Source organism: Mercurialis annua, linkage group LG5 (genome assembly GCF_937616625.2).
Source record: "Mercurialis annua linkage group LG5, ddMerAnnu1.2, whole genome shotgun sequence".
Taxonomy (NCBI): Eukaryota; Viridiplantae; Streptophyta; class Magnoliopsida; order Malpighiales; family Euphorbiaceae; genus Mercurialis; species Mercurialis annua.
This window is the reverse complement of record NC_065574.1, coordinates 14,496,919-14,513,628: the sequence shown is the minus strand read 5'-3', so window position 1 is coordinate 14,513,628 and position 16,710 is coordinate 14,496,919. Positions and strand designations below refer to the sequence as shown.

Sequence of the window (16,710 nt, the reverse complement as noted above, 5' to 3'; positions counted from 1 at the left end):
GGTACCATTATCACCCAGGAACTGGTTATCTCTAGCCTCTTCCAGAAGCATTTCCTCAAAGAGCCCCCCAATTTTACGAGCATTATGAGAGTTGATCATGTTGGGAGGTAGACCTATAGCATGTACCCAGAAGGGTGATTTAGAGAAGTCCAACTCATCAATGGGGCTCTCCTGTGGCCATTTTTGTAACACCAGCAGGTTATTGTTTACGCACCACGGTCTTCAACAGTCCATTTGATAAAATGCATTTTTCCTTGTTTAGACAAAACTATGCAGCATAAGCAGGCACAGTTACAATGCAAGGAATATGGTAATTACCACGGAAAGATGACGCGGGGGATCATAAACTGTACAAAAAGAGTTGATTAAACCCGCAGTTATCTGCATCAACAACCAGAGCATACATCAAACAGAAAATAATAGCATCAAATCTACATATGTATATTTCATATTACATTTAGAAAAAGGGTCAGATTCTTTTCACCTATTACAACTGACAAATAATTAAAACCGCAATCCGCCTCTCGACATTATTCTTGATGGCAACGGTGATTTACAGAAGTTAGTAGGGACACAAATTTCAGAAGAATTCTACCTTGTTTTCTTCTTCAAAAATAATTGTAAGGTAATTGCTTAGTGAAGCACTCATCACTCCAGCTTCAGGTTTTGATCTATGCCAGCTATCATGGCTCCATAAACAAGAACTCCGAGATTTTATCAAGTCCGTGTTTTACTTTTGACAGCAAATAGAACAATGTGTTCTAAATAGGAATGCAGCAGTAATTCTTTCATCAAGTCAGGATGTATAGCCTCCACCCTCAGGTTTTGATGCATGTTAGCTAGCATGGTTACATACAGAAAAGGTTATATATTTTACCTGGCAATGGTTTTGTTTCACGCGACTCCATAATTGGAAATTCCGGACACTATCCAGCTTACTAGAATTTCAGCTAGGCCGAGGAGGTCTGTTGTCCTCGCCACAAAGCTTAAAAGTAACTGAAAATTCATAGCTTCATCGTCTTATCTCATTTTTCTTCTACTCTTTTTCAAAAGTGTGGAAACATGGTTAATATCTCTAGAAGATGAATGCACCTCACCCTTTAACCATAGAAGAGCCTCAGCAGCTGCATCCTTTTCTGCAAATTTCTTACTACTGCAAGGCTGCCCTACAAAGTTCAGTCCATTAAAGATTACAGTGGAGCGAAACTGGTTGTTTTTTAGTTGTTTTGTCTTATAGGTGGGAGTGTCATGCCCTGCCCTGACAAGAACAGTTTGCAACTCATTTTTAGATTTGTCACTTAGCAGTTTGCCAGATGAACCATCTTTATTCATCTTCTTTGATGATGCTGGCAGCTGGCGACCAAATACGAATCTACCCTCACATTTATCCTCTGATACCAATAATCTTATTGCCGTCAAGAGCTCATTGTGACATTGAATATCCACATTGGGGTCCAGAAGCTGCACAAGGCATACAAAATCAGTGTTTACAGGGAGACGAGACAAATGGATCAACATACTAAGACTAGAAAGGTACAATCCGCAGAGAACAAGGAAATTTCTATGAAACACATATAAGAACCTCCAAACAAGTTATATAGTTTGAGTCCATCAAATTGTCCAAAAAGAAAGCTATAAATGTTTAGCACTCACTTTCTTCTGAATTAGCTCCTCAAGCTCTCTTTTTAAGCCTAGATATGTATCTGCCAACTCAGGTTTCATAAAAAATTCCAAGTATCCTCCCAACATTTTCAGGTGTCCATCCTATTCAAAAAACAAAGTACATGTTTTTGTAATTTCAAGACACCATAGAAATTGATGAGAAAAAAGAGCATTTAGCAGCATCTTCCATCTATGTAGAAACAAATCATACCAGGATAGATGTGCAGAAGTTTATTAAATAACTTACTAGTCCACCTCTTGATAGGTCTCCACCAAATAACAGCAACACAGAGTCGGATACCCCAGTTGAATCACGCAGAAAGACTGAATTCACTTTTACTTTCTCATTAAAAACTAACCACGGGTAAGGAATTTTGGGTATGCCAGCATTAACAGAATTCTATTAAAAAAATACATAGTCAGAAGGCAGAATTGAAGAGTCAGAGAATTCCAAATTCAGTGGTCTCCTCCATTGAAAATTGCACTTAAGGAGTAAAAAAGTACCTAAAAAGACTTACCGAGTACAGAAGCACCTGACCATCCTCCATTGTTTTCAATGTTATTGACTTCTCCTTGTTCTGTATAGTAGACAGACACATCTCCATAAGAAAAGTCAAGCTGATTTCAAACTACATGCTTATATGTATGTTCTAAATCTAAAATGTAGACTGCATTTTAACCAGATTTTTTCCTATAAAGTCGAAAATCATCAACCTCCTTTTAACTAGCCTAGCCTTGCACTTGAACAAAAAACACATGCAAAATGATACAAGGAGAGACTATAACAAGGAAAGAAAATAAAAAGCTTTCTTGAATCTATCAGAGCACGGAGTACTGAAACAGAAATAGAAAAATGGAAGAAGTATGCCATGACTCACCACAACCGAGCAGATCCCAGGAAACAAACCAGCACAGATGAGAGCTTGAACAAGATGTGCATCATGGCTCCACGTACTGCAGTCCTCTGTTTTATGATCAATGAGACCAGTATCTTTGAGCAAACAAAAGAACTGCTTTCGAAGAGAGTCAATGGCTCTCATAGTTTGTGCAGAAAGAAAATTTTTCCAACAGTACTCATAACCAGATTGTTGTCTTTCAGCATCTTTCCAACCATCATATGCTCGGACAAGAACAAGATGGTCACTGTAATCCCTAGCAGAGAACTGTACTTTTGCAGACTCTGCAAGCTGAAGGAGTACAGAGATAAGAGTTTGATTTATAGCCACGATGAGAAAAATAAGCTCCAAGAAACTTAAGGTAATAATTCAAAAATTAGTACGAGATGCATCAAATTCAGCATGCTTGTCGCAATGAAATTAATGACCTAGAAAGCATATAAGTGGAATAGTGGATAAATTGTAAATACAAATCCATCACGTTAGACATTCAGGCATAGATGTGCTAACCACAATGAATTCTATTCACTTTTGTTAAGTGGACTGATGAGAAAAGGTTCTTAATTATGTTTTGATGGAGCGGACTTTGGATCTGACTTATATCCACTTTACTATATATTTAAAAAGTAGAAACCAAGAAGAACCTATATAGAATTGGCATTAGTCAATCCAAAAATATGTACAACTGCAGTAAATTCAATAAGGGTTCATTTCAACCCTCCAACTCGGGGAAAAAAAGAGTTCAAGTTCGTGACTTTCGGTGAGAAAAAAACCCTTCCACTTGTCAATTTTGGATCAGTTACCACCTTTGACCATCAAAACTGACGTTATATTAACACTAGTTTAGGTGTAAATGACCCAAAACTGACATGTTGAGGTTTTTTTTTTTCAAAGCCACGAAGTCCCAAGTTGGAGGGTCGAAATGAACCTTTCTTCTGACTCTTCCCAAAAAGTAAAACATTTCAAGAACAGGTATATTTAGACTCAAAATCACTCAGACCCATGATAATTATCACTTAAACCAGAAAATTATACCCTAAGCATCTCCCCTCTATAACTTAAGTCACTCCAAAAAAGAGAGAAGAAATCCCACCCCGTACCATCCAGAAAAAGTGGAACCAAAGATTTCCTTTAATTCAAAATGTGCATGGAACTCAAAGAAGGAAAAATAAGGGTTATAGACATGAGATATCTTGAAATCAGGTCTAGATTCAAGAACCTATTTGCAGTATTTGAGCAGTCACCATGTCTCTAAGAACTGAGAATTACAAGGTGAATTTCAATAATGCACATCTACTGCTAGTAGGTATCCCTCTCTACGAGTGTCTATGCACATAAAACATGTAAAAATTTATATTTAGATAAAAATTACATAGGACAGTAATTCAGTAAACGATTAAATATCATATCACAAGGTCATCTATTTCCAGTTTAACAAAATATGAAAAGATCGTCATAATAAAAATTTGGCTGCTTCTTTGAGAATACCTGGAATTAGCCCTGCCAGCATGTATGATATGAATGTCAAATAATGTACAAGTCTTTCAGATAGCCTCAATCGTTAAACAATGATGATTCAACAAACGCTTGATAAAAAAAGGGATTATTTACATGACAGTGTTTTTCTTTAATATATTTAGAGCGTCCCCAATGCAATGCTATATTTTATGCTCAGTTTAGCATGAAAAAGTAATTAAAAATGATATATTTAGCATAGCATTTTAATTTTATCTCCTATACAAAATGTTAAAAGGAAGCATTACAATCACTACTATGATATTATCCATTAAATTTTTTTATCATTTAATATTTTTTTTCAATCATATGTTTAGAATTCTTTTAATTGATATTATAATGAGCTACTTTAACAAAAATATTTTAAGAGAATCGATGGACTATATAAAGATAAATTATTTTATTATTGCGTGGTCTATTATTTAAAAAACAAATTGATTGGGATCGTAAAAATAAAAAGGGGAAGCATAAACTTCAAAAAGAAGAAAGAAAAACAAGATATTAAAATAATAAATACAAAAAAAAAATTATTAGTGGTAAAACTGTAATTAATGATGGATTTGATATTGGACGTTAAAATTTACCATATGCTATAGCTGGTGCCAAATTTGACATAAGATATCGCATATACTAAATTTAGCACTATCGCACTGCATTGGAATCAGATTATAAGATCCAATGCTAAATTGTAGCATTAGCACCGCAATTTAGCATTGCGTTTAGGAGCTCTAATATGGCCAAGTAGAGTCAGCAAAAATTTGGCAAATCACTACATAACAACCAATCAAATTTGTAGGAGCTGCTAAGGATTAAGATTCAAAATGTGTGTTTTGGCTACTTTCAAGTATTTAAGTGGCCAAATATCAAAATCATAGTTGGTGAATTTTCTGCCACCAAAAATTTAATTAATTAAAATGAACCAAAGTCATAATGGAAGACTTACATCCTTCTTGTCATGTGGCATCAGGAATGGATCTCTTACACTAAGACCAGCAACAACAGTCATTATCGGACCCAGACAGTTGAAAATGGCCCCTAAGATGAGCATTTTGCCAAGCTTAGGCTCAACTGGAAGCACAGACAAGTGACGTCCTGAAATACAACCAGTTACTTATCTTTGTTAAAACCGCAAACTATATCATTACCTTGAGAAACTAAAAATCAAATAAAAGAATTATTATTGAAAAATAAAATATGCACCTAGAACTGTGAGATTTTCATCCTCATCCAGAGCTCCTATCAGTTTCAAATACTCAACAGCATTTTGAACCTAAAATTCAACATACATTCAGAAATTGAAGAACATATATGAATACTTTGATGAAGAAAAAACTAAGATGCATGAACCTGGTAGTAACTCTCAAGCATTTTGAGGGAGGAAATTTAGAAGCATGCTAAATATACTGCAGTAAGTTCAAGAAATTTCAAAGTACAAAATTAAGAATTACCGATAGAGGTTCTGGAGGCTGTAATGCTCTAGAGAGGAAGTCTGAAATACTACCAAGCTGGAGACTTTTAATATGCAAGCACAAAGATTGCAATGGTGTCCTTAAAAGTTCGGGAAGTTGATAGTCAGAAAAAGCATCATATACACATCTAGGATAAAGATGAAAACACTCGCCGGGTTGAACGCGACCAGCTCTTCCTCTTCTCTGTAAAAATAAAGAGAACAGAATAACAACACGGCCAGTTCAAACTGTCAATGCATACTGGTAGTAACAGTCCAGGACAACCATAAAACCTAACACGGATTATGTTATAAACCAGTTTAGTTACAGAAAACTTTGACATAGAAGCAGCCAGTGTCTGCAAGCATTAAATATAAAGCCTTTTTCTTACTCTGTTATATAGCAAGTTTGGGCATTAATCAAATATTAGACTAGAGTAATTATACAAGAAACGGCACATAATTGATGAGGAATTTTCATGAAGTTAACTACAAAATTAGAACAAACTTTATTCTTCTGCAGATCTTACCATCTTTGCCAAAACATGGAGGACTATTGTTTAGTTAACACTTGCAACGTAATATCAATTCAACTGCAATATGAACTTTTACTGCTTATGACAATATTTAGCGTCAATAGATCAGAAAGCCATGTGTTACACCACTTTATAGCTATCAAAAGACCACTGAGGAGAGGCATGCTTCTCAAGTGTTAACCAACTTAATCATACTTATGCTAAAAGATTAGATTATTCTTATAAAAGACGTCACTTACAAAACAGAGAGCCACATAGTTATCTAAGAGTCGAAAAATGTTTCAACTCCTTGCTTATATGCATACACAGTCCATCTCAACCAAAATCCACATTTTCACTCTTTCAACACACACCAATCACTATTTAAGTACAATTGCTCTACATTAAGTACATGGATAGGATGACTGATGAGAAGTGTCAAACTTACAAGTTGTACTACTCTAACCTGCGCATGAGCTTTCACAGATCAAATGGTTAAAAAAAGAGGTGAGGTGTATGAAAATTAACATTTGAAAGATATTGCGTCATACTCGGACACTAATAAATTTTCAGAAGCAAATAATTTGGTTATGCATTTGTGACGCAGACAAGGAAGAAGTCAAGACAAAAATGCAAATATTTTGAAAATTTTGAATTTTCATCTTGTATTTACAATTTTAACACCCAAGGGGGTATTTCAAGCCAACAGAATGATGGACCTAATATGCACTTCAATTTCTATTTTTCTAGCTTTGTTGAAGTAGTTTTTAAGGATTCTTTTACATTACTTAAAAACTTATTTAGGAGTTTTACTTGGTTTATAATTTTCCTAAATACTAATTCAATTAGGGTTTCTTTTATGCCAATATATACTTTACCTTATATTTTGAAGAGTAAGAGAATTTAATAAATACTACTCCCTCCGTCTCAATAAAGTTGTCCACTTTCCCTTTATCACACAGTTTAAGAAAACATAATTATTATTATGAATTTTAAAGTTTTTTCTCTACTTTTCTTGTTATACCATTGTTTAATGTAGGTCCACTTTCAATTTACCTTATTAGTGAAATTTAAATAGGGATAGAATAGGAAGATTGATTTTAAAATTGTTACTTTTTGGAAGTGGACAAGAGTTTTGGGACAAAAAAATTTCTCAAAGTGGACAACTATTTTGGGACAGAGGGAGTAGTTTTTAGCAGCATGTATGCATGTAAGTATCATTTGTTGGGCCCGTTATTATTTATTTCTTTAGAAATAAATAGGTTAATTTTTTTAAATACTCCCTCCGGTCTATAATATTTGTCGCATTTGGTCATTTCACATAGATTAAGAAACTAATAAACATGCCTTGATTTTTATATATTTTTATTAAATTGTCCATATTAATTACCACTAGTTTAATGTTCGACTAGTTCTTTTAACCTTACGAGTCTGATTCCAAAAAGCACGCTTTTTCCATATTTTCAGGCGAGCCAAGGCGAGCGCTAAAGCGCATAAAGCTTGCCTAACTGAAGGCACCTCGACTGGATGGTCTAGAGGCGCCATCAATTTTTCGCGCCTCTCCTAAACACCTAGGTACACCGGCGAGCGCCTTTAACTACACTGGGTGTTCCAAATTATAGGCCACCTTCTATTTTGAGTAAACAATTTTAAAACTAAAAGTCTTATTTTCCCCTAATAAATATGCATATTTATCCTTAAATGAATTAATAGTTTCACATTCCAACACAAAATAAATTTCATTTTTATTACCAATGCAAAATGCACCAGTAAAAAAATTGATCACTAATATATTGTTTATATATTTAGAAAATGTAAAAAGATAAAAATGGAAAATTAGTCAAAGAACAAATTATAACTAATTTAACCATATTTTTCTTAATTACCGTGTTTGATCAAATAGCCTATCATTTTGGGACGGAGGGAGGGAGTATTGTTTTCATTAAATAAGTATTACATTACTAAAATAATCCTAATAAGTCAAATCCCCTCATTAAGTGTGATCGCCTAAATCCTTACTAAGTGTTGAGTCTTCGAAAAAAAAACTCCTATCTTTAATATGTTCTCTTTTATTATTCAGATCTAAAATCTCAGATTTTAGCATAGTTTTTAGACTAATAAAACAACTAGCTTCGGGTACTATATTCGTAGGACACAGTAAGCTGCTGTATGCCAGTTTGTTTAGAGTTTCAAGATCATCGGAACTTACTACTTGGATCTCAACTCAATGACAATGATGGAAATCGGATACTATGAAGGAGGTGACCTTTCGAAAATGGCGTTGATAGACGTGTTCTTGCAACCTTAAAATTGAAAGGAAGATGTCTCCTAACATATTTCAGTATTTCAAACCTCAGATACATAAGACGTATTAGTGTTGCCTTAAAATTGAAAGACGAGATAATGCTAAGGAATATCTATCAAAACCTTTCAAAATTATATTGTCAAACATGGTATTTTTCACCAAACATATGTAATTGTTGAACATAATACACAATAAATTATTCTCAAATAGTTTCTTAACAAGGAATACTAGTTCTAGATGTTTATTGTTTCTTTTGAGTCTATATAAATGTTACCTTGTAAGTTGTATTATTATAAATAAAGAGTTTGGGAATTTAATAGAATTAAGCAAGTTTGCTATTCTGAATTGTGTTGCCATTCACCCAACCCAGGTGTAACTGCCTTGAACCCTTTTGCCTGAACTCTTTCTAAGTGTTGATTCTTACTCTTAGGAAAAAATTTATTTTTTCTTTATTATCTCTTATTATTCAAATATGAAATCACATGTCCTGTAATAGATTTTAGCATATCAAAATCAGTAGAAACTAGACTCAGGAAGGGTTCTTACATCAGTTTGCTAATTAATCCTAATAACAAGAAAATAAGAGTTGATCATACATATGTTTTTTTATGCATCTCCATAGTAGATATTTGCTGAGTATGACTTACTTGCCGAGCTGCTGCTTTTGAGATCCATGAAGGAAGCAAACATGGAGTATTGTTTAGTGCATCATATGATGTTTCTTTCGCCTTTCCACAGTCCACCACAAAGACCACATCAGGAATGGTAATGCTAGTCTCCGCCATATTAGTAGCCAGAACAATTTTTCGCACTCCATCAACAGGCTTGTCAAATATTAACCTCTGCATGAGAAGAGAAACAATAAATCAGGAAATAAATATCATGGATGAGAAATTTAATATGTTCAAACAGCTCATGAAAAGGAGGGAAGAATAAATTAGAGGTACTGAATTAATAGGATTAAGAGAAGAAGCACATAAAAGTTGAGATTTATGTATAATCTAATTATAACATCAAAAAATTTAGAAAATGATGATATCACCTGCTCAGAGCTGGCCATAGAACCATGGCATGCAAGTAACAGTACTCGGCTAGGATCACCCAAGACAGGATTAGTTTGTAGCTGATCCTTCAAAGAATTAATGTCATCCCAGCCAGTCATAAATACCAATACCGCCCCAGGTCTTTCTTTCTTAACAATGTGATAAAGTGTGCGCTCAATGAGGTTGAAACCAATTGAGTCTGGGTTCCAAGACGATAAAGAGTCCTGGGTACTAAAACTATATCCCCTAAAGTTGGAGACCTCAAGGGCATCCTGTGATTAAGTGAAAAGTGAGATAAACATTCAGATTCAGAGAAAGAAAATATCCATGCATAGAAAATTGGAACTTATTATTATACCTCAACAGCAGAAGCAATCTGGCTCTTCCTCTTTTTGAAAGATTGAGCTTGTTTCTGCATTTTCCAAACCTTTTCTTGACCATAATCATCGATTTGATTATATGGAGTCAACCTGTGTCCAGTTATTTCTAGAATGTCCTCTAGAAATTGTGCTCGAACAGGAAATGTAAAACCCTGAAAACAGAAAACTCAACCCATGATGTAGGACAGTTTGGAAAAACTATACAGTATATCTGCAGAGGCTAGAGGTTTAATAGGCTAAAATCAATCACATCTAAATTAGAGCATCCCCAATTGTGCTCTTTATTTTAAAGAGCATCTTTTGAAAAATAAAGAGAGTATTTTTAATTTAGTCCAATTGATTTTTTTTAATTTTATTTTTATAAATAATAATAAAAAGTAGTAAATATTAATATATTTTTAATTTATTTATTTATTCCGTTTTTATAACGAAAGACTAAAAAATATTATATTTTAAAAGAAAAGGTAACAATTTATCATGAAATTTGAAATTCTAGCCTTTGGAAAATGAAGTAAAGACTAGAGAATGAAATGGCTCACTTGGAGAGCCATTTTCACTCTCTACTCTAAATTTAAATAATTGAGAGTCCAATGTGGAGAGCAATATGGAGAGCCATTTTCACTTTTTACCCTAAAATTTAAAGAATAGAGAGTCCATTGGACTTCTAAATTACTGTCAAACTCTTTCAATTAAAGAGTTTGACAATTTTAAAGAGCCCATTGGAGATAAAAAGAAAGAACGAACTAGAAGCCATTTCTATATGGAGACAAGTATGAGGAGGTTTATATGGAGCATTAGTAGAATATTAGTACATCAAATTCTAATTTAGTATGTTTTAAATATAGTTTCATAATATTTAAATGTAATTTCAGTAATTTTTAATATAATTTCAATAACTTCAGTAAATTTAATTCGTTACAATAGGTATTTAATATGTGAAATAGTATGATACTGACATACTGTACTGAAGCTCGCAGAGTAATCTGTGTATTTTTTTGTTGCTTGGAATAATAACTGAATGATTTTATGAGGGATTAATATACGATTCCAAATATTCATGAAGTTGTCCCTAGAAAAGAACTCCATATAGAAGTGTGAGCAGGCTTCTCAACTGTTATATTAAAGTAAATCTCTACATATCAACTATCTAAACTCGGCCAATAAGAGGAATTCAATCCTAGTACTATATGGATTATGGAACAATAGCATTTAAAATGCATGATAAGAATTCAGCAATTGTCACCATATATATTAGTGTCCGAGTATGCTAATCTAGAAGAGAGTTTTTAAAGTGATATCATTGTTTTCTTTTATAGAACTAGAATAGAATTTTTAAAGTGAGTAATGTTCAAATTCATGCTTATTTCATGAACGTCAATGAGCTTTTCAGAAATTCATGCCATTAAAGCTTGTTCTTCGGTTATTGTAATTCATATTATTCTGTAGATTAGCATTTTTTTTTCCTGAGTAAATAAATTACCAAGGGTCGGAAAAGAAGAAATAAAATAAAAGAAAAATTAATACAGAAAATAGGCGAGGACAAAAACCAGCATAAAATTGAAGTATTTCTTATAAACAAATGAACAGAACGTAACTAGCACCACAAGACTTACTGGAATATGAATTGTTGGAGCACCGCCAAAATAGGAAGAGAACAGCTCAGCATTTAAGGTTGCACTCATCAAAATCAACCTCAGCTCCGGTCTACGAGGAAGGAGATCTCTCAGGACAATAAGAAGGAAATCTAGCAAATAGAGATAGACATGTAAGTGTAAGTACCAAATGATAAAAAAAAATCACCAATAGCTTAACTCAAACAAATTCCAATTCACCTTCATTCATTCCACGTTCATGAATCTCATCAACTATAACATGTGTTACACCTTTCAAATTTCTGTCAACTAGTAATCTCCTCAATAATATGCCAGTGGTGCAAAACAAAAGGCGAGTGTCCCTTCCTTTGATTCCCTCCAGCCGAACTTTATATCCAACCTTCAAAAGCAGAAGAAAACAGTGAAAATCAAAGAGATTGACAGACCCATTTATTTGGAGAAGGAATCGTCTCATTTGAAGTAGGAACTAACTGATTCTCCCAGTTTTTCCCCTCGTTCTGCAGCAACTCTTTCAGACACTGACATAGCTGATATTCTTCGGGGCTGTGTACATATGATACTGCAGGCAGCTCCACGAGCTGCATCAATCTCTGACTCTAGTATGTATTGTGGGAGTTGTGTGGTTTTACCACAACCCGTTTCACCCGAGACAACAACCACCTAAAACGCATAGTTGTCTTTTAATATATCAACCATTCAGAGACAAAAATCACATTATTAAAGCATATATAAAATCAATTGTCCATTTCACAAATCTATAACTATATCTATATATATATATATATATATATATATAGATAGATAGAGAGAGAGAGAGAGCAATCTTATAATATGACATTGCCATGTGGCATACTTTTCAATGCAACTAGTCACATGAAATTCATAATATGTCATACTCTACCTATTAAAAATTTCACAAAAAAAAAAAAATAGTTTACTAAGTTGATAAGAGTTAAACGCATAAACAAATCAATAAGTTACAAATTGTACATTCATAACTAAGCAATCATTAAATCTAAGTAAAATATTTTTTTAATTAACTCATAATGGTTTAGTATATACATTAATATTAAAAATCAAGTTAACATATAATAACGGATATTATAAAATTAATTTAAAATATGTAAACTAATGATTATAGAGAAATTGAGCATTTAAAAATTCTTCTAATTAATTTTGCAGATTTTTAATAGTTTCTAGAAGAAATAAAAATATATAAATAATAAATTTATTAGAAATATTTTTTAAGATTGGTTTAGGAGATGAAAATTTCTAAAAATAACTTAAAACTAGTTTTTGGAGATATTTCCTAAATTTTTGAAAAAAAGTCTTTGAATTACATTTTTTTAACTTTTAATAATAGAAAGAATGGAGATGCCATTTACAAAAAATCAATTTTAAAGGAAAATATATGTACTTATCAAGAAAATTATTTTAATTTTAAATATTTTACCATGTTGCGAATAAGGCTGTGAATCAGTGTTGTTAAAGGCGCAAGGCGCAAGGCGCTCTCAAGGCGAGATAGCCATATATCGCCCGAGGCGAGAAGCGCTAAAAAAGCGCTCGCCTTATCGAAGTAAGGCGCCAATACCTAAAAATATTAAATATACATATTTATATATATATTTAATAAAAAATCATAAATCATAAATATAAAACTCTTAAATTTCTAATGGATTTCCATCATTTGCAAGTAGTTGTATTTCCATCCTGGATCCTTCTTCTTTTTAGTGGGTGTTGAACCATCAGTGCATGGTTGAGGTTCGCTATCCATAGCGTGAGAAAAAAGAATAAAAGGCTCTGCTCTTTTTTTTCTACTGAACGTATATTTTAATTTGAAGTTATTGTGTTTTACTTAAACCTAAACACTTAATTAGAGACTTGAATAGACTTTTAGACTTCCTAAAAGACTTTTAAATTTCCTAAGTTAAATCCATTTAAAGCATTAATTAAGGCATTAATTAAGGCTATCAAATAGGAATGTCTAGATTAGAGTAAAAGTCACCTAAAAAACGTAAAAAACAAAAATTAAATAAAGCGTGCTTTTTCCATCTTCCAAGGCGAGCCAAGGCGAGCGCTTAAGCAAATAAAGCGCTCGCCTTACTGAAGGCGCCTCGACTGGAAGGTCTGGAGGCGCCATCAGTCTGTGGCGCCTCGCCTGAGCGCTTTAGGCGCTCAGGCGAGCGCTTTTAATAACACTGCTGTGAATAACTTCTCCATATGCTCACTTTTACTGCTTCAAGAATCATTTAAATGCAATTTTTTTGGTACCAAAATAATTAAAGCAACTGTAGTAACTAACAAATAAGCCTAGAAATTTTCTCCATTGACTTGATGTGGTGCTTGTGATTTGGTATGACCGAAAGAAACTTTGAAGAGTTGTGGAGCAGTCTACATAAATTTATGAAGTGGAATCTCAACCTGAGACACAATCATCTCCTTAATTTTCCTAAAAAGGAGAAACCAACTTCAACCCTCCCCAGATCCCATTCCACAGTGATTTGGTCCCCCCCCCTCCCTCCCCTTTGATTTCCTATCTTATAGGTGGGACACAAAATTATAACATCTCATTTCTGAAAAGAGTTTCAATAAAAGCATACAGAGAGCCTTAGCATACAGCAGTAAAAGAAAGTAATTCAATAAATCCTAGAAGTTCCAAAAAAAAAGAACAAATTAATCAAAGGAATATCATGTAGAATCTCACAAAAGCAGCATATAAACACACACTGACAGTACAAATTAACTTGATTTTCTTAAACCGATCAGATACTTCCTAGCATGCCAAACCCATAAAGTAAGAAGTGCAAGAAGCTGAGCAGAATCTTAATAATCATCATTACCTGATTTTCAGATATAACTTTTAGTAATGACTCCCTTTCTTTATATGCAGGAAGACTTTGGCGAAATTCAGCCATCTTTTGACCCTCTGAAGATTCCTAAAGAGAAAAAGTTATCCAGTAGGATGTAAAAAAGTGTGATTATAATGCCAGATGCGTGAGAGGTGCGAGGTGAGGCGTTTCAAAAGGTGCTGGAAAAAAATTAGCATACTAAAATATATAAACAGCACCATGATCATAAGAAGAGAAGATGCTGTCTTGATGTCTTCTTCTTTTTTTCTCTAACTATTGCTTCGTTGCATTTTGAAGAAAAGTGTATGTTTTGAACGATAGCTTAAAAAATAGAGTTACATGGGTGTGAATTGGTATATCATAAGAATTGAATAACTGATAAAAAAAATTACACTTTTTGTTTTGATTTAAAAGAAGGTCAAAAGTTGCCCTATTTTTCTTAAGGCGCGTCTGACCAGCGCCGGAGGCCCGCGCCTCTTAGCATTCCCCCGCCTCTAGCGTAGAGACCATACAATAGTTAGAAATTTCATACCAACTTGTCAGGTTAAAGGTACCTGCCACTCTAGTTGCTGAGCACGTAGCTGCAAACTTTTCCGCCTTAGAATTTTTTCCATGACAACATTGTTTTGTGTCGAGGATTCTGGCTGCCCATAGAGTCCATCAGTAGTAAACATGCTTTTCTTGCCGCTTGATCGTGACAGAACATTTGCAGACAAACCTCCACTGTTCATGGACTTTTTGGAAACGTAAGCATTGAGATGGTAATCTACTTCTCTTTGCAGCCCAAAAGGCAAGATCACCTGTAGGTTCCCAAGAGAATTAGTTATCAAATTGCAAAATGTCTTACAAAACGTTGTATCCTCAAGAATAATGCACAATATTTTAATTGGTCTTCAGACTAACCACTGCTCACTTGCAGTCTGTATATAAAGAAACAAAAGAAGCACTAAAAACATAACAAGTTCCTTTCATTCATACATAAGCTATCCCACAAAGAATAAAATTGGCGAAAAAAATAATTAATGAGAGAGAATACCTCTCTCTGAGGACGCTTGTCATCCAGATCAGGTCTGTAATTTGGCAGCGGCACTTTACTAAAGACAACAACTCTTGAGTACTGACGACTGCAAAAACAGATTTCATATGAAACTATGTGATAGCTTTAATTACCTTCAAACATGTTTCCCAACAGATTTAAAGGAAAATGCAATGCACTATAATGCATAGAATATATATTTAAGATTGAATACCTATGCAAGCCCATCCGAGTTGCCAATGCTGAAAGCTGGTCGAAATCCCGCCTGTCTTTTTTCTCCCTCGAGACAACTTCTTGCTCATCCTTGTTCCGAAGTAGCATGGTTAACTTCCATTTCCAATCCTCGATGTTATCAAGGGTGGAACCACTCTGTCCAACATCAATCAATTCCATGACATTTTTTACATATTTCATAACAAGCAATAGCATAAGTAGGAGAATAAAATTTGCAACAGAACACTAATATACTTCTAAACAGGAGTGCAATCCCAAATTACGGTACCATGTTACAATCTAAACAAGAGTATAAATTACTTAATCTATAATCCATTCTCATCAAAATAGCAAAAGTTATTCCATTTTTTACGAATGGAAAAGACAATTTACACATGTCCTCATCGAATAACTATCAAACGTCTAAGTTAGACAAAAAATGGCACATTTAAATCAAACTAAACTCAATTTATTAAGAATGAGAATGAGAATGAAATATTGAATAAAAATACAGTACTTCACAACAACAGAATGTGAATGCTAATAATAACCAAATTATAACAATTCGCAGCATAATCACCGACCTGCGATTTCCCCTGCGAATTCGAGCCAATTTCACGATCAGAATCGTCACTAGAAACATCCTGATAGGCAAAACGCCCATAATTCAAGTTCTGCAGGGACAAATAAGGCAAAACCCCAACAGAAGCAGAACCCCTGTCAGCTCTCTGACGCTTATAATTCAATAAAACAAGCCTAGAAGCTAGGGTTTGGCGATGATTAGTCGTACTAAACAAAGAAGCTAATGAAAATAAAGAGTGCTGTTTCTGCTGCTTTAGGGTTTTACATGAGCGGAGAGCAAATGAAGTTCTCAACATCACCGGGGAGGTTCTAATTGAACCTTGAAAAATTGATGAGTAGCAGGACATGTCGCCGGCGGTGTAATTTGGAGAAATTTAAGGGTTTAATTCTGGTTAAGTTAGCTGATAAAGAGAGCCAAACATTGTCGTTTCAGCTAGTTTATGAATGGTGTTCTTTCTGAGTACACTGGCAACTCCGGTTACGGCTGCAACAGATATTTTTATACTTTTGACAAGTTCTACTAATAAGTGTTCCTCTTTTTTATATGTCTAATTTACTCCCTTTACTTTTTGTTTTTCCTAAAATCAACCAAATACTTTCATTTATTAAAAGAGATCAACAAACGTCAACTCAAGATCAACATGCGTAAAATAC

The 16,710-nt window shown here is 33.9% G+C and overlaps 1 protein-coding gene across 1 annotated transcript; it reads right to left on the bottom strand.

The window, feature by feature from the left end:
• Nucleotides 1-343: 343 nt before the first annotated feature.
• Nucleotides 344-16,551, bottom strand: LOC126680905 (DExH-box ATP-dependent RNA helicase DExH3). Its single transcript, XM_050376187.1, has 19 exons — nt 16,059-16,551; nt 15,476-15,630; nt 15,262-15,349; nt 14,780-15,025; nt 14,217-14,312; nt 11,848-12,036; nt 11,596-11,755; nt 11,377-11,507; nt 9,742-9,915; nt 9,383-9,655; nt 8,988-9,182; nt 5,522-5,725; nt 5,274-5,343; nt 5,017-5,165; nt 2,541-2,849; nt 2,181-2,240; nt 1,910-2,062; nt 1,654-1,764; nt 344-1,461 (listed from the first exon to the last, which is right to left on the bottom strand). Exons 1-19 carry the CDS (start codon nt 16,401-16,403, stop codon nt 1,021-1,023), a joined length of 3,549 nt encoding a protein of 1,182 aa, XP_050232144.1. The 5' UTR covers nt 16,404-16,551; the 3' UTR covers nt 344-1,020.
• Between the last annotated feature and the right edge of the window lie 159 nt (nt 16,552-16,710).

Coding starts and splice junctions, on each gene's coding strand:
- LOC126680905 (XM_050376187.1), bottom strand. CDS start 16,403: ATGTCCTGCTACTCATCAATTTTTCAAGGTTCAATTAGAACCTCCCCG. Junction 9,183..9,382: donor CTATGGCCAGCTCTGAGCAG/GTGATATCATCA, acceptor CTTCTCATGCAG/AGGTTAATATTTGACAAGCC. Junction 1,462..1,653: donor AGGAGCTAATTCAGAAGAAA/GTGAGTGCTAAA, acceptor TGCCTTGTGCAG/CTTCTGGACCCCAATGTGGA.